Here is a 21,435-nt window from a genome sequence, read left to right on the forward strand (position 1 = left end):
GGCAGTGCCCCAGCCTCTTTCACACTGTGGACTGTGGGCTTCTAGAAGACACTGAGAATTAGGAGCTTTCTTTGCTTGCAACCTCTGTAACCAATGTTGGGCCCCATTAGGCTGGGATGTAGCTTAGTGGCACAGCACTTGCCTAGGATGAGTGGGGCTCTGGGGTTCAATGCCCAGCATCATAGAATTTTGTCTCTAAGGCCAAAATGGCCAGCACCATCAATCTCTTTGACATCTTGTCAGTACCTTTGGTTTCCACGAAGGATGCTTAAGATGTTCTATGCTAACTGATGTCATTGGTGATGAATTTCTCCATCACCTTTCTGACGACCTTAGGCTTCACCAGAGGTCTGAGGGTGGCCATGATGTCAAGTAGAAGATGGGCAGGCTGAGGAAGGGGCTCCTCGCTTGTTAGTGAGAAGACAGACTTAGGGACAAAGTGACTGTCCCAAAGGGAGACAACAAGAGGTAAAGGCTCAGCTACATTGGCGTCTCATCGAGGCTTCTAGTACCAGCAATAGACACATGTTGATTTTTGTACCCACCACCTAGTGTTAGTCTTCAGGACTTCAAAAAAAAGTTCATATAATGGAGCAAGTTGAAAAGCAATTATCGTTGTCCAAGTCTTACTTCATAATTGTCTCTAGTCCCAGAACTTAGGGTGTGGAGATGTGGGTCAGCTGACAGAAGTTACCTAGCATGTAGGAAGTCCTGAGTTTGATTCCTAGCAGGCTACCATTTGGAAGGTGGAGGCGGGAGGATCAGAAGTTCAAGATCGTCCTTAGCTTCATAGTGAACTGGATGCTGACCTGGGCTATGTAAGTAAGACCCTATCTCATTAGTTTCTCCTTAGTGTCCTAGATTTTTATGTGTAAGTGTGTGCCTGTGGAGGCAAGAGATTAACCTTCAGTGTTGTCCTTAGGAGTGCCATCCACCTCTTTTGAGACAGGGTCTTTTACTGGCCTGGAGCTAACCAGTTCACTGGCTGGTCCCAAGCTCCAGACATCTTCCTGTCTTTGTCTCCCAGTACTGGGATTATAAGTACATACCACTGTGCTCAGCATTTGGTTCTGGGGAATCAAACTCATGTGTTCATATCTGTGAGGCAAGCACTTGTGACTGAGCCATCTCCCCAACTGTAATGTCACACTGTGCTACAGGGTCCCCTCCAGAACACAACAGTCCATTTGGCTGCCAGGCTTTTCTGGGTTCCTCTTGGCTGTGATGGTTTCTCTGACTTTGGTCACATTGGCAATTTCTTAAAATTTTTGTTTATTTTTATTATTTATTTTTTAAGACAGGATTTCTCTGTGTAGCCCTGGCTATCCTGGAACACTTTGAGAAAAAAAATCTTTTTAAAGACAGGGTTTCTCTGTATACCCTGTCCTGGAATTCACTCTGTAGAATAGGCTGGCCTTGAACTCAGAGATCCACCTGCCACTGCCTCCTGAGCGTTGGGCTTAAAGGCGTGCACCACTACTACCCCGCTAAAGCCTAATTATGCAGGTCTGTTTATTGTTTATATTAACAGGCTTCACTATGACATTTGCATACATGCACATCACTCTTTGGTCATATTAGCCTTCCTAACTGCCCTCTCTTACCCTCTTCCCAGAGGTAAAGCTGGGGGTGGAGTACTTGAGCTGGGGTAGCACATGCTTATGCCCATAAATAGGGACAGGAGCAGCAGGGCTCTCTTTAGACAAGTGAATCTTTGAACAGAAAAGCTGGGTGCAGGTGCCTTCTGAGAGCCTCTCAACCTGACAACTGACTACAGCTCATCGTTTTTTTTTGTTTTTTTTTTATAGATTATTTATGTATACAGTTTTCTGTCTGCAGCAGAAGAGGGTAAGAGAGGACACTAGATCTCATCACAGATGGTTGTGAGCCACCATGTGGTTGTTGGGAATTGAACTCAGGACCTCTGGAAGAACAGTCAGTGCTCTTAACCTCTGAGCCATCTCTGCAGCCCCTACAGCTCATAGTTACACTTGAGCTGTAAGAAGCACTTGCTTCTCCCAAGACACTTCTGTCTGCATTTGGAATCCTATTTGATTCCATCTAGGACCATCTACAACAGGCAGGAGCGCAGCAGCCAAGCTAAGCGGCTGTCTGCTCACCTTATCCATGCTGGCCTGGTTCAGTCGCATAATGGAGGCATGAGCCAGGCGGTCATACACAGTCCTCAGGGCCTTCTTAGAGTACAGCTCCTGGGGTTTGAACAGCTCCTCCATAAACTTTCTGTTGAACATGGTTGAGATGATGTCATTCAGAACTGTAGAGACAAGAGAGAAAACAGGTCCTGCAAGCAGCTTTGTGTAGGCCTGCTCTCTGCCTACGGGTGGGAGCTAGGCACAGACAGAGCTGAAATATGGAGTGTTTGGTGGGATCCGCCCCCTGGGGAGAAGCACCAGGGCCCAGTAGGAAGCAGGGTTCAGGGATGCTTTATGACAACCTTCCAGGGCAATTGTCCTTGATGACAATATTAGAAGACTGGGCTTCAGGTGTCACACACCCCTCTCCCCACCATTATATAGCTTGATCAGGAAAATCTTTCTTTCCCTTCTTTCTTTTTAATTAATTTGTAATTTAATGTTCATTGGTGTTTTGCCTCCATGCATGTGTGTGTGAGGGTGTCAGAGTCCTGGAACTGGAGTTACAGACAGGTGTGAGCAGCCGTGTGGATGCTGGGGACTGACCTAGATCTTCTAGAAGAGCAACCAGTGCTTTTAACCACTGAGCCATCTCTCCAGGCTCTGGAAAAATCTTTCTAAAAAAAAGCGGTGGGGGGGGCTGGAGAGATGGCTCAGAGGTTAAGAGCACTGGCTGTTCTTCCAGAGGTCCTGAGTTCAATTCCCAGCAACCACATGGTGGCTCACAACCATCTGTAATGAAATATGGTGCCCTCATCTGGGGTACAGGCATATATGGAGGCAGAATGTTGTATACGTAATAAATAAATAAATCTTTAAAAAAAAAAGTACTGCTTTGCTGGGTGGTGGCGCACACTTTTAATCCCAGTACTTGGGAGGCAGAGGCAGGGGATCTCTGAGTTTAAGGCAGGTCTGGTCTACAGAGTTCCAGGGTAGCTAGGACTACACAGAGAAATACTGTTTCAAACAAAAAGAAAAAAGAAAAAGAAAAAGACAAAGAATGTGGGGCTGGAGAGATGGCTCAGTCATTAAGAGCAGTTGTTGCTCTTGCAGAGGACTTGAGCTCAATTCCCAGAACCCAGAAGGTGGCTCACAACCATCTATAACCAGATCTGGTGCCCTCTTCTGGAACTCAGGCATACATGCAGACAGAACGCTATACATAATAAATAAATACAAATTTCATTATTAGGGCTGGAGAGATAGCTCAGTGGTTAAGAGCACTGGTTGCTCTTCCAGAGAACACAAGTTCAATTCCCAGCACCCACATGACAGCTCGCACCTGTCTGTAACTCTTGTCCATGGGATCTGATTCTTGCATACAGATATACTTGCAGGCAGAAGAAAAATGTATATAAAATAAAAATAGATAAATAATTACAAATTTCATTATTAGTTTAGGTTTAGAGGTGGGGGGGCTGTGGAGGTCAGGGGACAACTTTGTAGCATTGCTTCATCACTTCCACCTTTCCAAGGGTTGTGGGGATTGAACTCAGGCTGTCAGGCCATATGGGCAAGCATTTTATCCACTGAACCACTTCACTGGCCCGTTTACAAAACATTTTTTCCTTCACTATTAGCACATGTGTGTATGATGTGTGTTGTTTCTCTTTAAGCAATCTAGACCATTTTTAAAATTAAAGTTCACAAGTGTCAGGCAAACTTTTCATAATAAACATTTCATGAAATAGATACAGCTGCTGAGAGGTGGTGGCGCACGCCTTTAATCCCACCACTCGGGACACAGGCAGGCGGATCTCTGTGAGTTCAAGGCTGACATGGTCTACAGAGTGAGTTCCAGGAAAAAAGAAAAAAAGAAAGAAAGAAAAAAATAGACACAGTGGCGCCCTGGTAGGAGAAGACTTTAGTGTTTGTAGAGCATCTACCAGACATGCCCTTCACATCATTCCATGTTATCATGCCCTAATCCCTCTTCCATCTGTGACACCAATTTCTCAACACTGGAACAGATCCCATCCTGTGGGCCAGTGAAAACCTCCACCTGTTGAGAATTAAAGACTTGTGCAAACCAACATGGCCTCTGCTCTGTTCACGTTAATGGTTTGCACTGCTCAGATGTAAGAACACTAGTGAGGGAGAGGAGCCTTGGTGTGAGCACACTAGTGAGGGGAGGGAGCCTGGGTGTGAGCACACTGGTGAGGGGAGGAGAGCCCGGGTGTGAGCACAGCAGCAGGTACAGGTAAGCACAGATTGGGGGGAAGGTACATGTGTGTTAAGATGCATATGTGGCGGTCAGAGGTCAACATTACAGAACCCGTTCTCTTCTTGCATATTTACAGGACTCTGGGGACTGAACCCAGCTTGTCAGGGTTTGCTGGGCAGGTCCTGCTGGGCCATCTGCTGGCCTAGATCAGGCTGGAAAAAATGTAAAAGCTGGGCAGTGGTGGTAAAGGTCTTGCACCTGTAATCCCTGCACTCACACTCAGGAGGCAGAGACAGATGGATCTCTGAGTTTGAGGCCAGAGTGAGTTCAAGGACAGCCAGGGCTACACAGAGAAGCCTTGTCTCGAAAAAAAAAAAAAAAACTATGCGTCTCTGTGGGTGTATGTGCAGGTGCCTCAGAGGCAGGAGGGGTCTGATTTCCTGGAGCTGGAATTAAAGATGATTTTAAGCCCCCTGACATGGGTCCAGGGAACCGAACTAGGATTCTCTGGGACAGCAGTGCATGCTCCAGTCACTGAGCCATTTCTCTAGCCCTCCATTTTTTCCCATTTTTTAATTTGAATTAGAAACAAGATTGTTTTACATGTCAATCCCAGTTTCCCCTCCCTCCTCTCGAGATTATTTTTAAACCAGTATTTTAGTGTAAAGATGAGTGTATACGGATATGAAAAGCATACAGTTACACAACTGGGTTACTTGAGTTCAGGTACCCAACAGAGGCCAGAGGAGTTGGATCCTGATGGAGATGAGTTACACGCAGTTGTAATCCACTTGACGGAGTTGCCAGAGACTGAACTCTGGTCTTCGGGCAAAGCAGTACATATATGTGTGCTCGTAACTGCTGAGCCATCTTTTCAGCCTGTACCTATTATTTTATCTTTAAAAGCTTTTATTTCTTTATTATTATGTATACAGTGTTCTGTCTGCATGATGCCTACAGGCCAGAAGAGGATACCAGATCTCTTTATAGACGGTTATAAGCCACCATGTGGTTGCTGGGAAGTGAATTTAGGACCTCTGCAAGAACAGCCAGTGTTCTTAACCATTGAGGCATTTCTCCAGCCCCCATACCATTTATTTTTAATTCTATATGTTGAATCAGTGTATGGGTGAATGCAATTTCCTGTGGAAGTCAAATGAGGCTGTTAGATCCCTGTAGCTATAGTTACAGAGGGCAGTGAGCCATGTGGTGTGGACCTGGAAACTCAGGTCCTCTGTGAGGGCAATACATAGTCTTAACTGCTGAGCCGTCTCTCCAGCCCCTAAAATGAATTCTTTTTTTTTTCCCGAGACAGGGTTTCTCTGTGGCTTTGGAGGCTGTCCTGGAACTAGCTCTTGTAGACCAGGCTGGTCTCGAACTCACAGAGATCCGCCTGCCTCTGTCTCCCGAGTGCTGGGATTAAAGGCATGCGTCACCAATGCCCGGCCTATGCATTCTCAATATGAGTGTTTATTTCTGAAAGTTATAAACTCCACTTTCTCTTTCTCTTCTCTCTCTCTCTCTCTCTCTCTGGTTTTTTTTTTTTTTTTTTTTGAGACAGAGTTTTTCTGTTTAGTCTTTACTGTCCTGGAACTTTGTCTGTAGACCAGGCTGGCCTCAAACTCAGAGAGAACCACCTGCCTCTGGTTCCTGAGTGCTAGGATTAAAGGTGTGCTCTACCACCCAGCTAAACTCCACTTTCTTTGGTTGAATGTAATTGAAATGCTGGGTGGTTGGCTCTGGCTATATACTTTTAAAGAACTAAGGCAACAAAGAGTAGGGATTCTTTGTTTATTTTTGGTTTCTCTGTATAGACCTGGCTGTCCTAGAACTCACTCTGTAGACCAGGCTGGCCTTGAACTCACAGAGATCCATCTACCTGCCTCTGCCTCCCGAATGCTGGCATTAAAAGCATGCATCATCACCCAGGAGTAGGGATATTTCATCATCATCATCATCACCATTATTATTATAGAGAAAAGGGAAGCTGAGGGCTGAATATGCTTAAGTCGTCCCCCCCCCCCACTTTTCTTTTCAAGACAGAGTTTCATGTAGTCCAGTCTGTCTGGAACTAAGACTTCTACCTAAGGATGGCCTTGAACTTCTGATCCCCCTTGCTTCCACCTTCAGAGTGCTGGGATCAGAGGCAAACACAACTAGACTCAGCTTGCACAAGAATCTCAAATGGAATTGCTTCTGAGAGAAGGGGGAGGGACTATTTTCCTCCCACACTGACTGTGGTGGTTTGAATAATTATGGCTCCCATAGGCTCATCGTTCTGAACACTTGGTCCCAGGCTGAAACTGTTTGGGAAGGCTTAAGGGTGTGGCCTTGTTGGAGGAGCAGTCACTCAGTGTAGGATTTGTGGTTTCAGAGGTCCACACCTTCCCAGTGCTTTCTCTTTCTCTGCCTTGTGCTTATTGGTCAAGATGTGAACTCTCAGCTGTTCCTTCATCTGCCGCCAAGGCCTCCAACCCTCTGAAGCCATGATCCCGATCAAACACTTTCTTTATAAGTTGCCATGGTTTCGGTGTTGTACCACATCAACAGAATAGTGACTAAGACACTGGCACACACAGCTGACTCCCGATAGGACGGTGGAATTCACACATCACCTTTTGATCTTACTCTAGACCATGTCCTGCTCCTCATACAGGAAGAATTAGAGCCGTGGCCAGTTCAGGTGCTCTCACATCTGAGGACTCCAGCCCACCACAGTCAGCTATCACCCCTTCCTCAGGGATGCTCAGAGACACAGGAATCCTCCAGACAGAAACAAGCAAGGACCTGCAGCAAATTGGGTTTTCTAACTTTTTCTCACCACAGCCTTTATATAAAGTGCAGAATCTGCAAGGGACAAATACAAATGAACAGCCACGGGGGCCTCAGAAGAGAATAAGGGAAGCATTTCCAGGAAGGACAGAGCCACATTAAACCACCCCTTGTCTGCTGTGATTGGGCAAAAGCTGACAAAGCAAAGTTAATTCTCTGGGGTCTTTGAGCACACTCAGGATCCAGGGAAGTAGCTTAGCCTCAAATAAATTGGTTCTAAAAGTGACAAAACCCCAGGGCGATTGTTACTGACTTTGGCAAAGCAAAAAGAAAAATGAAGCTATTCCCCAGTGATGTGAAACAGCCATGTGTCACCATGGCTCCTGCATCAGGACCTAAGCAGTGTTCACCTGCTGAGAACTGGGGACAATAGCGTCAGGCCCTGTGGACACCGTAGGGCACACATGAGCACCCAAAGAAGAAATGCAAGTTTCTTGGCCAGGCCCTGGCATCCAGGGATCCCTCATCACCATTCATTCTTTGTGAGAGTGAGAGACATTTTCCTTTCCCAGGATGCTTTGTGGAGCACTTGGCCTAGGCAGGCACGCAGTACACAGACACCAGGGTGACCTCGACAGGGATGCAGAGGAAGGAGCCAAGCCCTAGAAATCCGCACTGCATCAGATTCACATCTGAGCAGTGGATTCAGCCAGACACACAGTCGGCCTTTGTTACCAGACACTTACATTTCTCTGCCTTTTATAAATTAAAGAAAAAAAAAAAGAGGAAATTCAACTGGTTAATGGAAAATGGATTTATAGTTTGCCTACACCAGGGAGAAAAGCCTACTTTTTCTTGTCTCCTCTGAAACATTATAATTTTATAGAAAAGATGAAACAAAGGCCATCATGTTCTTATGCTAATTTAGCTGTGGGATAAATGGCCAGAACTGAGTGAAATCTTTTCCTATAAGGCAAGTTCCTCCTTTGGCTGATGCCAGGGCTGTATAGTCTTTCCTGGCTGCACAGCATGGGACTTAGGGAAATTTGAGTTCTTTGGAATCTGTTGTTTCAATACTCTGAGGGGCACATGTGTCTCCAGCTAGAACATCCCTTCCCCTGCCAAGGACAGGTTTCCACCGTGGTGTTTGTTTTTTTGGCATTCAAATGTGCTTTGCCTCCTTTTCAGGAGGCAGAATGGAGTGGGAGTCAGATTTGATCATGATGAAGATGAGGCGGGGAGGGGAGGGGTTTTTCTGGAGGATAACAGGACAGCTGGTAACTGGGCTCTTGACACGAGGCTCTTAGTTTGGACTTAGACAGATGATGAAGTCAGTGTCTGCTGGCTAGTTTTGAACACTTATGTTAAAATAAGCTCCAGCGATCTAATTACACACATGAAAAGCCCTCAAGATCCACACTTCACACCTGAAATTCTGCCAGGCATCAAAGGATGGGCCAAAAATTGCTCAAGGGAAGTGTCAAAAGATGGTTGTGAAATATAATAAAAGCAACCAGCACTTCAGTTGGGCTTCTCTGAGCCTAGTCTGATGAAATAATTATCTTGATGAAAGCAATTCAGTTTCTACCAATTACCCCTGCTCTAAAAATCACTTGTTTATGGAAATACGAACTATGGAGCCAAGGTTACAAGAGAGAAGACAGGAAATGTTCTGTGTGACTACAATGGTTGAATTTGGGGGGCTTAGAACTTTATATGCAATGCCTCATTTAAAGTTCAAGGCAACTCTAAATTATCCCCATTCCCACATTCCATTAAAGAGGAAAATTTAATCTGAGAGCCTTTAAAATCCAAGTTGACTCCACTGATGACGGAGCTGAAATTAGAAAAGGGTCTGTCTCATTATATTATTATTATTTTGTTTGTTTTTTGTTTTTCAAGACAGGGTTTTTCTGTGGCTTTGGAGGCTGTCCTGGAGCTAGCTCTTGGAGACCACGATGGTCTCGAACTCAGAGACCCTCCTGCCTCTGCCTCCTGAGTGCTGGGATTAAAGGCGTGTGCCACCAACACCCTGCTATATTATTTTTATAAAACATTATTTACCTGCGATAGAATATGTAGCCCTGCCTAATCTGGAATTCACTATGTAGACAAGGTTGGCCTTAAACCCTCAGACATCTGCCTGCCTCTGCTTCTCCAATACTAGGATTCAAAGTATGCACCAGGGGCTGGAGAGATAGTTCAAAGGTCAAGAGCACTGTAAGCGTCCATCTTACAGAGGATGGAGGTTCAGTTCCCAGCACCTACATGGCCATCCATAACTCCAGTTCCAGAGGATCAAATTCCCTCTTCTGATCTCTGTGGGTTCCAGGCAAGAATATGATAGACATACATTCATGCAGAAAAAACATTCACACACAAAAATAAATATATTAAAAAATACTAAAACACAAAAGTGCAACCACCAAATCCAGCCTAATTTTACAGGTGTGTGTGTGTGTGTGTGTGTGTGTGTGTGTGAGAGAGAGAGAGAGAGTGAGAGAGAGAGAGAGAGAGAGAGGGAGTGTGTTTGAGAGAGAGGGAGTGTGTTTGAGAGAGAGAGTGTGTGTGTGTGTGAGAGAGAGAGAGTGTGTGTGTATGAGAGACAGAGTGTGTGTGTGTGTGAGAGAGAGAGAGAGTGTATGTGTGAGAGAGAGTGAGTGTGTGAGAGAGACAGAGAGAGAGAGAGTGTGTGTGTGAGAGAGAGAGTGTGTGTGAGAGTGTGTGTATGAGAGACAGTGTGTGTGTGTGAGAGAGAGTGTGTGTGTGTGTGAGAGAGAGACAGAGAGTGTGTGTGTGTGTGAGAGAGTGTGTGTATGAGAGACAGAGTGTGTGTGTGTGTGAGAGAGTATGTGTGTGTGTGTGTGAGAGAGAGAGAGAGAGAGTGTGTGTGTGTGAGAGAGAGAGAGTGAGTGTGTGTGTGTGAGAGAGAGAGAGACAGACAGAGAGTGTGTGTGTGTGTGAGAGAGAGAGAGAGAGAGAGAGAGAGAGAGAGAGAGAGAGTATACAAAGATCAGAGGACAGCTTGCTAGCATCAGTTCTTCTACCATGTGGGTCTCAAAGACAAACTTGGGCTGCCAGTTAGGAGCAAGTGCCTTTACCCACTAAACCCATCAATGACTTTTTTTTATTCCCTTCGAAAACAGCATCTTACTATGTAGCCCTGATTGGCCTGGAATTATGTAGACTAGGCTGGCCTCAAACCCAGAGATCTGCCTGCCTCGGCCTTCTAAGTGATGGGATTGCAAGTGTGTGCCATTATATCCTGAGATATATATGTATATGTATGCATGTATATATATGTATTGAATATATATGTACACACACACACACACCACACACACACACACACATATGGATTCAGAGTGTTGTAATCCAATAAAACATCATATTTAGATCTCATTGTCAAAATTTATTAAATAAATATTTTACTCTATTTGTCTTTGCTTATCCTGTTCCAGATTCTTCTTCATTCCCTGTCCTGGCATTGTTTGTTTTAAATATATTTTCTTTTATAGTTGTTTTTGTTTTCTACCATATCACATCCTAAGTAAATTTCTATCACAATTAGGAAAATATTTACAAAGTCAAAAACATTATCTCCCAGCCGGGCATTGGTGGCACACGCCTTTAATCCCAGCACTCGGGAGGCAGAGGCAGGTGGATCTCTGTGAGTTCGAGATCAGCCTGGTCTACAAGAGCTAGTTCCAGCACAGGCTCCAAAACCACAGAGAAAACCAGTCTCGAAAAAACAAAAAAACCCCAACATTATCTCCCAAAATAATGTAAAATCTATATAATTATGCCCAAATTTTCTTTCAATGATAAAAGAAAACAAACCTAAACTTTTAAATTCAAAATCAAAGATATCAAAATGTCTTCAGTGGGCCTTTCATATTTTAAAAATACATATATCTTATGCACAAAAATTCAAAAGTTTTTATTAGTATATATTAATTATGCATAATAATGGGGTTTGTTATGACATTTTCACACAATGTACTTTGACCATATTTACCCTCAGTATGTTTTTAAGCATTATAAATATACATTAGTGGCATATCTGCTGTGACAGGAGAATAATATACTGAGGATGGCTGACGATAGGCATAAACCATTCATTCCCGAGTGTCAAGTGAAGGCAGGCACCTGTGACATATAAAGGTTGAGAAAAGCTGAGGTCTGGCTCTGAGCGAGCCTCAGCCTTTCCGTGTTTGCAGCTATTGTGGGTGGGGGTGGGGTGGGGAGTGGGGGTGGGGAAACAAGATTTAACAAGAGGCAACAGTGCATGCGTGATCCCATGCCTTCTGCCCGCACTCTTGGCAGCCATGCAGCCACATGCTTCCATCGTCCTCAGCTGCTCCACAGGTATCTCTGTGCTGAGGAGAACATCTCAGGGCCACTCCTACTGAAGCAAACTCTGTGGTTCCATGACAGCACAAGAAGAACTACCACAGAGGACAAACTACCCAGGAGTGGAGCTTCTGCTCCAGCTGTCCCTGGAAGCTTGGAACAACAACAATGAAAAGGGGAAGTGGTGGGAGGTCCCTCAGATGCAGTGTGGCCCCTTCGCTGGAGTCGGCTGAGTTTTCCTCTTACACAATGTGTTTATTCCTTTGGAGTAGAACATTCCAAAGTCTTAGCTGAAGGAACTCACGCCTAGCTCTTACCTAGAAACAATTAAAGTGGTCCTGCTTTTAAGAGTCTACTAACAACCGACTGAGTAAAACTGTGAACGTAGACTGAATGCATGCAGCCCAGAAATAGCATACCTCGTTTTCTGTCCACCTCTGTCCATTCATCTATATGAAGCATACAAAAAGAAAACACCAGTTCAGGAAGCAAGAACATTAGTTGCATGGACGCTTTACAAATACCATATCCAGTTATCTGGCCTGTTGGATATATATATATATATATATATATATATATATATATATATTTAAATTCCATGTCTTTTTTGTTTGTTAGTTTTTGTTTTTTGAGAGAGGGTTTCTCTGTGTAGTCCTGGCTGTCCTGGAACTGGCTCTGTAGACCAGGCTGTCCTGGAACTCAGAGATCTATCTGCCTCTGCCTACCTACTGCTGGGATTAAAGGTGTGTGCCACCACTGCTTGGCTGTGTGTGTGTGTGTGTGTGTGTGTCTGCATGTATGTATACCACATGTATGCCTAGTGCCCTTGGAGACCAGAAGAGGGGGTCATCCTTGAGAACTAGAGTTACAGACAGTTGTGATCTGCAATGTGGGTGCTGGAAATTGAACCTGGGTCCTCCAAAAGAGCAGGCAGTGCTCTTAACCACTGAGCCATCTCTCCAGCCCATTGAGTTTAATTTCTTATGTGCATGCTCCACTTTCAGTTGGGAACGTTTTTGAAAAAAATTAAGAGCTGGCTGGGAGGTGGTAGTGGTGCAGGCCTTTAATCCCAGCAATAGGGAGGCAGAGGCAGGCGATCTCTGTGAGTTTGAGGCCAGCCTGGTCTACAAAGTGAGTTCCAGGACAGCCAAGGTTACACAGAGAAACCATGTCTTGAAAAACCAAAACAAACAAACAAATAAGAACTATAAAAACTAGATGAATGACTGAAAAAAAAAAACAAAAACAAACAGTAACAGAGGAAGCTCAAGAGGATATCTTAGAAGGCTCCAGAAGTTATGTTCTCTAGCACTGTAAGAACATACATTCAGCCGAGTGTGGTGGCACACTTGTGAGGCAGAGGTAGTCGAATCTCTCTGAGTCTCTCTGAGTTCCAGGCAGAGCTGGTCTATGGGGTAAGACCCCCCCCTCCCCCCGTCAAAAGCCATATATGCCGGGCGTTGGTGGCCCACGCCTTTAATCCCAGCACTCGGGAGGCAGAGGCAGGAGGATCTCTGTGACTTCCAGGCCAGTCTGGTCTCCAGAGTGAGTGCCAGGATAGGCTCCAAAGCTACACAGAGAAACCCTGTCTTGAAAAACCAAAACCAAAACAAAACAAAACCATACATAATTCAAAGTAGACTTTTGACACTAGCTCCCAATGAAGAGTAATTCCAAGAACAGACAGAAAAAAGGGTTTCCTTTTGAGCACTGTGATTTTCCTCTCCCCTGGGCTGGGATTGAACCTGGGGTCTTGTGCAGGCAAGTGTTGCAGCCCTGATCTCTACCCTAAGCCCTGAAAATCGACTTTTCCCCTTTCTCATTTCATTGGCAGGAACATTTCGTCTACAGCCCCCTTCTACCTTCACTTTCCCACCCCTTCCAATAGAGACAGAGTTCTACACATATCCACATGTGGAAAGCATTCACAACTAATGGCATTTTGGGAAACGTTTGCTGCTATATTGCTTGGAAATGATTTCTGAAGTTATGCATGCCTTCACTGCCCGACGGCACAGCTTCAACACAAAATACAAACAGCTCTGGGCTGGAGAGATGGCTCAGAGGTTAAGTGCACTGACTGCTCTTCCAGAGGTCCTGGGTTCAATTCCCAGCAACCACATGGCAGCTCACAACTGTCTGTAACTCAAGTTCCTGACACCCTTATACAGGCATACACATGCAGGCAAAAACAGCAATGCACAGTTAAACAAACAAACAAACAACAGCTCTTTGGAGACTAGAGGGTACCTCTTCAAGGTTAGACTCCCCTTGAAGTCACCATCTTCCTCTCTCAAAAGTCAGGGGCTTAGCTGGGCCTGGTGGCACAGGACTGTAATTCTAGCTACTCAGGAGGCTGAGGCAGGATCAAAAGTTTAACATCTGCTGGACCTACAGAATGAATCCAAGGCATCTTAGTGAGATGCTACCTCTAACTCAGGTGAGCTGGAGACGCAGCTCAGGGGCAAAGTGTTTACCTAGTGTGCATGAGGCTCTTGGTCCAGTTCCCAGTACTGGGGGAGGGAGGTGAAGTCATAGGCTTTTGAGAAAGTGTAATGGGAAGCAGGTCATGGGCTGGCCTTCCTGAAGCATCTGTTTCTTGGGCACTGTATTCACAGCTGCTATTTCCCTGAGGTATTATCATCACAGGCTTGCAGTTATCTAGAGATGGGGAATAGTCACCCTCTTGAAGATGAATGTGGGGACAGTGACACTTTGCCTGCTGTGGATAAAAAAACTGGAAAAAAACGAAAGGAAGCATAGTGTCATTCCAGTCGGCAATGGCACCCAGCACCAGCAGAGGGCGATAGAGAGCTGCCAGTTCCTCCCCATTTTCCTCTTTAAAGAGGCAGGGTGGGTATCCCAAACCCTGTCTTCTGCTCTCCAGATGACTCATTTTGTGACAATTCAACTTCAGTTATATTTTGCATGGGATGTAGGCCCATGGGTTCTGGGGCTGGCGGTTAAATTTTACCTAGAAAAGTCAGAACAGAACTCCACGGCTATTTAGTATTTCAGTACTACATGTCTTAGGAAAACAAAATAAAACAAACAAACAAACAAACAAACAAACAAAAAACCCAAGCAAACAAACAGAACAAAAACAAAAAGCCACTTCGAAGTCATGCTGTCATGTGTCTCAGTTTCCTCCCCTGTAATAAGAAAGGTAAACAAAATGTACCAGGGTTTTAGTTGTAGGGCTTTTATGAGGACAGAAATGAGGCAAAAGGTAGCTTTTACTGCCCACTCTACTGCTTAAAATGTGAGGCCACATTTAGTATGCAGCTCTGACAAGCAGTCCCACTAAGAGCACACTTCCGGTCGGGTGTTGGTGGCACAGGCCTTTAATCCCAGCACTCCCAGCACTCGGGAGGCCAAGGCAGGTGGATCTCTCTTTGAGTTCGAGACCAGTCTGGTCTACAAGAACTAGTTCCAGGACAGCCTCCAAAGCCACAGAGAAACCCTGTCTCAAAAAACAAACATAAAAACAAACAACCCCCCCCAAAAAAAAACCCAAACAAACAAAAAAGAGCACACTTCCTTTCTGTTCAACACTAAACTCTGGCTGCATTGTGGGAGAGAAACTGCAATGTCTGAATTGGCCTTGTGGGAATAGGGGCAGCCTCCAGGAGACCAATTAGTTGTGTAAGATAATGAAAACAGCTCCAAGAAATACGATTTCCTTCAAAACATCCACGACGATTAATTTACCATGACTTGTGTTTTTTTATAGGCTGTGTATAGGAATCTGTCATAATGGTGCTGGCTCTAGCTCCTGCAGCCTCATCAACTTTAAGAGTAGAATAGACACCATCTTCTTAGCTTTTACATTTTATGGTGTTTTTCTGTCTTTCTCTTCTACAAGTCCTCTACTTCATCATTTCTTTTACAAACTTGATGGCTACATGCTATGCATACACACATGCACATCTGTGTGTGTGTGTGTGTGTGTGTGTGTGTGTGTGTGTGTGTGTTTCAAAGCTTTCCCCTCTTCCTGATCTAACGAGCACCACAAAATCCCCTCACAATCCCTTCAGGTAAAGCAGCATAGCAGTTAAGGACAAGCAGGTTAGGAGTAGGAGCTCTGGAGACTCATGGCTTGGAGTTGTCAAATCACTTACTCCTACTAGCTATGCAATCCTAGGCAAAGCAGCTTTGGTTTTTCTTATAAATTTGGGTGGTAGTGTTATCTATATGCTAGAAGAGCCGTGGGCATCAAGGTGTTTCAATGAAGTATTTATACACTGAAAAACTGTTGCAATTGTCATGAGTGGTGGCTTGTGACTACAATCCCAGCATGTAGGAGGCTGAGGCAAGAGGACTGTTGAGAATTCCAGCTCAATCAGTGAGTTTCAGGACAGATACAGCAGGAACCTTGTTTCAACAATGTAAAACAAATATTTTATTGTTGTCATTATAGAGATGTGTCTTGAGTTTTAGAATCAGTTATAGACTGGACTCATCAATAGCCCCACTTCTAAGAACTGTATGGAGAGGCTCAATCCACTTCTCCCTAGACTCTTACGTGGTGTGACATCTGCCAAAAACTGGAATGAGTGAATGTATGAAAATGAATTAGTAAAGATGGCTGAAAGTTCATGAAAGTGAATCGAGGTAAACCAGAAAGACTATCACTCTTAAACACTTTATTTTGGGGGGGGTAATAATGGCACACAACTGTGATACTACCACTGGGGTGGTGAGAACAGCAGGATCAGAAGTTCAAGGCCAGCCTTTGCTACAAGAGATCCTATCTCAGAAAACCAAAATAGCAGGCTTTCCTATAGGAAAAAAAATTGTACTTTTCAGACAGGGTCTCATTGTGTGGCACTGACTAGCTTGAATTTACTAGGTAGACCAGGCTGGCCTTGAACTTGCAGTGATCTTCTTGCCTCAGCCACCCAACTGCCTGGCTTAAGGACTACAGTTCTTGCTTTTAAAATTTTTATTTTATTTTGTTTATTTACTTATTGTTTTTTTTTTAAAGATTTATTTATTTATTATGTGTACAGTGTTCTACCTGCTTGTTGCCTGCAGGCCAGAGAAGGGCAACAGATCTCATTACAGATGGTTGTAAGCCACCATGTGGTTGACTGGGAATTGAACTCAGGACCTTTGGAAGAATAAGCAGTGCTCTTAACCACTGAGCCATCTCTCCAGCCCTGGTAGGTTTTTTTTTTTTTTTTTTTTTTTTAGATAGGGTTTCTTTGTGTAGCTCTGGCTGTCCTGGAACTCAGTCTGTAGGTCAGGCTGGCCTTGAACTCACAGAAATCTGCCTGCCTCTGCCTCTTGAGTGCTGGGATTAAAGGCATGTGTGTCCACACCCAGCTAAATTTTTATTTTTAATAATGTGTATGTGTCTGGGAATGTGCATATAAGTATAGGTGCGCTGGGAGGCCAGCGGAGGGTGTTGGATTCCCTGGAGTTGTAGTTACGGGTGGTTGTAAACTTCCCAGTGATGCTAGGAATGGAGGAACATCTCTTAACAGCAGATCCCTTTTCTTTTCTTTCTTTTTTTGGGGGGTGGGATGGTTTCAAGACAGGGTTTCTCTGTGGCTTTGGAGGCTGCCTCTGCCTCCTGAGTGCTGGGACTAAAGGCAAGTGTCGCCATCACCTGGCCGAGATCCCTTTTCTTTAGCCTGGGACTACAGTTCTTAAGGACAAAGCCTGCCTCCTCCTATTTACAGAGCCTCGCCCAGACTGCCTCTTGAAAGATAACATCAACTACTAATTGAACATGAAATGCATGCTCACTCAGCCCTCACAGCTGTGCTTCCAGGTGCATAGTATTAATATTACCGTTTTATAGAAAAATGAGCTTACAGAGGCCATACCCCAAGATCATGCAACTAGCTATGTGGGGGATCTAGACCTGTATGCCTCCAAAGGGCACACTCTTAATTGCTAATTTACATTGTCTTCCAAGAGGCAGACTACCTAGAGAAAGCTAACCTGTCACTCCACTAGGGTCATTAGCCTGAGTGAAATCACATCACATAGGCAGCAAGAAACACGGAAGTCGTCATGTGGTGGTGGCGCACGCCTTTAATCCCAGCACTCAGGAGGCAGAGGCAGGTGGATCTCTGTGAGTACGACAGGCTCCAAAACTACAGAGAAACCCTGTCTAAAAAAGATAAGAAACGGGGGCTGGAGAGATGGCTCAAAGGTTAAGAGCACTGACTGCTCTTCCAGGGGTCCTGAGTTCAATTCCCAGCAACCACATGGTGGCTCACAACCATCTGTTAATGAGATCTGGTACCCTCTTCTGGTGTGCAGGCCAATATGCAGATAGAACACTGTATACATAATAAGTAAATAAATCTTTACCGGGGAAGGAACACAATGCCATATAAAAGTGCCAAGTTGTTCAGCAAACGTTTCCCGAGCACTGATTTATTCTGATCTGCGTGTTGGATACTAGATGCTGAAATACAGACACAAGCAAGACAAATAAGGATGGAGACACATGTAAACAGATGAGTCTACAGCAGCCATGTGGTAATGTAGAGAGAAGCATGGACAGGATGCTGTGAGCACACAGGAAGGCCTTTTCCTGGAAGGAGGCCTCCTGAAGGACAGTGATTCTTCAGTCAATGGTACAGAAGACCAGGGGAAGGATGGGGGGGGGGCACAGGCAGGGAGTCATGAAGGACACAGTTTAAAGGTCTACGTACACTTCGGTATGATTAGGACTCAAAGTGTGAATCCGAGATGATGGGAATCAGACTTGAGGGGCACCAATGTGTCCTGCATAGGACTTGGCCTCTGTTCAGACAGGAGGAGAAAGCTAAGGACGGATGGTACTAGACACTTTGGAATTTTTGTAAAGCCTTCTGGTAGGAATGCTCCAAATGAAAGGAAAGGAATGATCGAGGGACTTCTCTTATCTGTCTGTCTACACACAACCAGACACAGCGGTAATTTTGAGTGTGTATATTTAACATCAGCTGAGTGAGTGCACACAAACTGTTGAGAGGACAGTGTTTTCATCAGTGTTCCTGTCAATTGTCTTTAGATAAACTTTTACATCTCTCCCTAGAAATATAATAGTTCATACTGAATCCCAGGAAATTTGGTGAACAAAGTTGTTTGCTGAGAAGAAAATGTATGACAGAGTGTTCTGGGTGGCTGTTTCTCTGTCAATTACGGATGGCATAATTTTGCATTTACAGGATTTCCCGCATTTTCACAATTGCACTCCCCCCTAACACTGGCAAATGTAAAGACGTGTTTTCATTCTTATCTACGTTATTTTAGGACCCTGCATTTCTAGAAATGGCTTCTGAAATGATTAAGATTAATCTTCAGCGTATGTGTGTGTGTGTGTGGGGGGGTCAGAAACACGGGGGCGTCGGCATCTGTTCTGTGGGGGTTGAAGAGGATGGTGGTACTAGCCAAAAGCATATTCCCAGGTGGGCCCCTGGGAACTACTTTTGGAAAGCGGCAAATTTCAAGAGACCGGGAAATCGAGGGTTCAAGAACTTTGAGTATGTTCTTTGCAGGTGTTAGGTTTCTCTATGGGGAAACACACTTTTGGAGACTTAATTTGACTCCTGAGGGCTTCCAACTGCTGCATCTTGTGAGAAAGGTACCCGGATGTCCAAATGAGGTGCGCAGAGAGGCCTAGGTCTGGCTGTTAGAATTGGGGGAGGGGGCCAGGTGCCTGTCTGGCTTCAGAGAGGAGGGCGGAGGCGGGCGGAGGCGGGCGGGCGGAGGCGGGCGGGGAGCGTTGGGGGTGGAGTTGGGGAAGGTTAGGGTGAAGGTCTGGATGGGGACACTTAGCGTGGTGATGCCGGAGCAGGCTACGGGGACCTCTTACCTTTGCGGGCCTTGTCTCCCGGGATGTTCTGAGCCCTCAGTCGCTGGTCCAGGACGTAAAGCATCTCCCCGCCCAAATTCAAAAAGAGCAGCGGCAAAGTCCGCACCGACATGGTGCAGGAAACCCACAGGGCAGGTGAAGGAAGAGCCCCACGGCTTGCTTTAGCAGGCTGGAGGCCCCTCCGCGTCCATAGCCCGGTTGCTGGGGCAACGCCGCAGACCGGACGACGAACCAATCAGAGGGCGATTTGATGGGAGGTGGCCTAGGAGCGGGGGCCCATTGGACTAGGTGACAAAGACCGCTCCGAGGGATTGGTCCGAACGGTGGCGCTCGACGTTGGCCTCCGGGGAGCGCTGGTTTTGAGTTTTCCACGGAACCTTCCAGTCAGCCGCGCGTCCTGGAGCCGCCCGGCTGGCCTAGAGTCTCGGACCGCTGTCGCCTGCTGTGCTGTCCCGGGCAGAGATGCCCAGAGGAGCCAGTGAGATCACGGCAAGCGCCACGAGGGCACCCCGAGTTATACCTGTCCGATGAGTTGTATCATTTGTATTTCCTTCCTAAGCCCTCGCGGAAGCGATGCCACATCGGATTTCCTACTCAGTGAAGCAACCCGGCCCGGCCCACCCCACGGCTTAGTAGGCTCCGCAGAAGCCTAAGGGGTTCTCCACCTTCTGCTCCAGGATTAGATCCGGCGGGTTCTTTTCAGGGGATTCCTTTAGATTTCAATGTTTCTGCTAAGCATTCCCCTCCTGCGCCTCCCACCCCCACAGCAATCTCTTGAGTCTTGAGCTTTGGCTCCCACATTCACCTCCTTGGGTCCTATTAATAATCAGCCACCAAATTCTTTTTCTCACACAATCTTTTCTCACGTTTATTCCTTAATGTCCTTTTCTGTATTCCCATGTTCCTTCGTATCACTGCTCTGCTGCACTGGCTGCTGAACTAAATTTCAGAAGACACCACGTAAAAACTGCATTCCAGGCCGGGTGGTGGTGGTGCAAGCCTTTAATCCCAGCGCTTGCAGAAGCAGGTGGATCTCTGTGAGTTCGAGGCCAGCTTGGTTTATACAGTTAGTTCTAGGATAGTCAAGTCTACACAAATAAACCTGTCTCCAAAAACAAAACAACCCGCCCCCAACAACAACCCTCCCCCAGCACATTCCTTTAGTGGCTTCCTGCCTCCATGTCACACTTCCGAGTTGTTTTCCTTCCCTCCTCTTACCAGTCAAGCTTTTTGAAATTGTCTAGTACAACTTGAGCTTTTTAACACCCCAGTCCCACCTAAAATTGATGTGGGATGCCATTCCTGTATGTTGTGAATGTTTTATTACCATTAGTTAATAAAGAAACTGATTTGGCCAATAGCCAGGCGGAATAGAGCCAGGTGGGAAATCCAAACAGATATGGAGAGAGGAAAGGCAGAGTCAAGGAGACTGGCCACTGGAGGGGTAGGGTGCCAGAGCATTACCGGTAAGCCATGGCCACATGGCAATACATAGATTAATGGGTTAATTTAGTTGTGAGAGCTAGTCAGTAATATGTCCGAGCCATTGGCCAAACAACAATTATAATTAATATTAGGCCTCAGAGTGATTATAATCAGCTGCAGGACTGGGTGGCACGCATAAAAACTTTCAGCTACATGTAATTTCTTTTCTTTTTTTCTTTTTTTTGGAGTCAGGGTTTCTCTGTAGCTTTGGATCATGTCCTGGAACATACTTTGTAGACAGGCTGGCCTCAAACTCACATAGATCCACCTGCCTCTACCTTCCGAGTGCTGGGATTAAAGGCATGCAACACCAACACCTGGTCATAATAAACATCTTTTTTTAAAAATTTATTTTATTTCATGTGCATTAGTGTTTTGCCTCCATGTATGTTTGTGTGAAGGTGCCAGGTCCCCTGGAACTAGAGTTACAGACAGCTGTGAGTTGTCATGTGTGTGCTGGGAATTGAACCCAGGACCTCTGGAAGAGCAGTCAGTGCTCTTAACCACTGAGCCATCTCTCCAGCCCCCCCATAATAAACATCTTTATCTTGGGCTGAGCCTCTGCATTTTGTTACCAGCCTAGCTCCCAAAAGTATTTGAATGTTTGTCAAAACATTCCCTTTCTCTCAGCCTTTTCCTTCTAGGAGTGTCAGACAGTATATATGACAGATCTAGGAGTCAGGCTTGGT

The 21,435-nt window shown here is 45.5% G+C and overlaps 1 protein-coding gene across 2 annotated transcripts in view; it reads right to left on the reverse strand.

The window, feature by feature from the left end:
• Oscp1 (organic solute carrier partner 1) overlaps nucleotides 1-19,484 on the reverse strand; it is a 32,958-nt gene extending 13,474 nt beyond the window's left edge. The window contains exons 1-3 of one of the 2 annotated variants that reach the window (XM_027399247.2): nucleotides 19,262-19,484; nucleotides 11,862-11,891; nucleotides 2,121-2,275 (exon numbers count right to left, since the gene is read on the reverse strand). In XM_027399247.2, the coding sequence (XP_027255048.1) occupies nucleotides 2,121-2,275; nucleotides 11,862-11,891; nucleotides 19,262-19,373 (297 nt within the window). In that variant the 5' untranslated portion in view covers nucleotides 19,374-19,484. The remainder of the gene's footprint in view (nucleotides 1-2,120; nucleotides 2,276-11,861; nucleotides 11,892-19,261) is intronic. The other variant, XM_027399248.2, reaches the window with a different exon arrangement.
• Between the last annotated feature and the right edge of the window lie 1,951 nt (nucleotides 19,485-21,435).

This window comes from Cricetulus griseus, chromosome 2 (assembly GCF_003668045.3).
Source record: "Cricetulus griseus strain 17A/GY chromosome 2, alternate assembly CriGri-PICRH-1.0, whole genome shotgun sequence".
Lineage (NCBI taxonomy): Eukaryota > Metazoa > Chordata > Mammalia > Rodentia > Cricetidae > Cricetulus > Cricetulus griseus.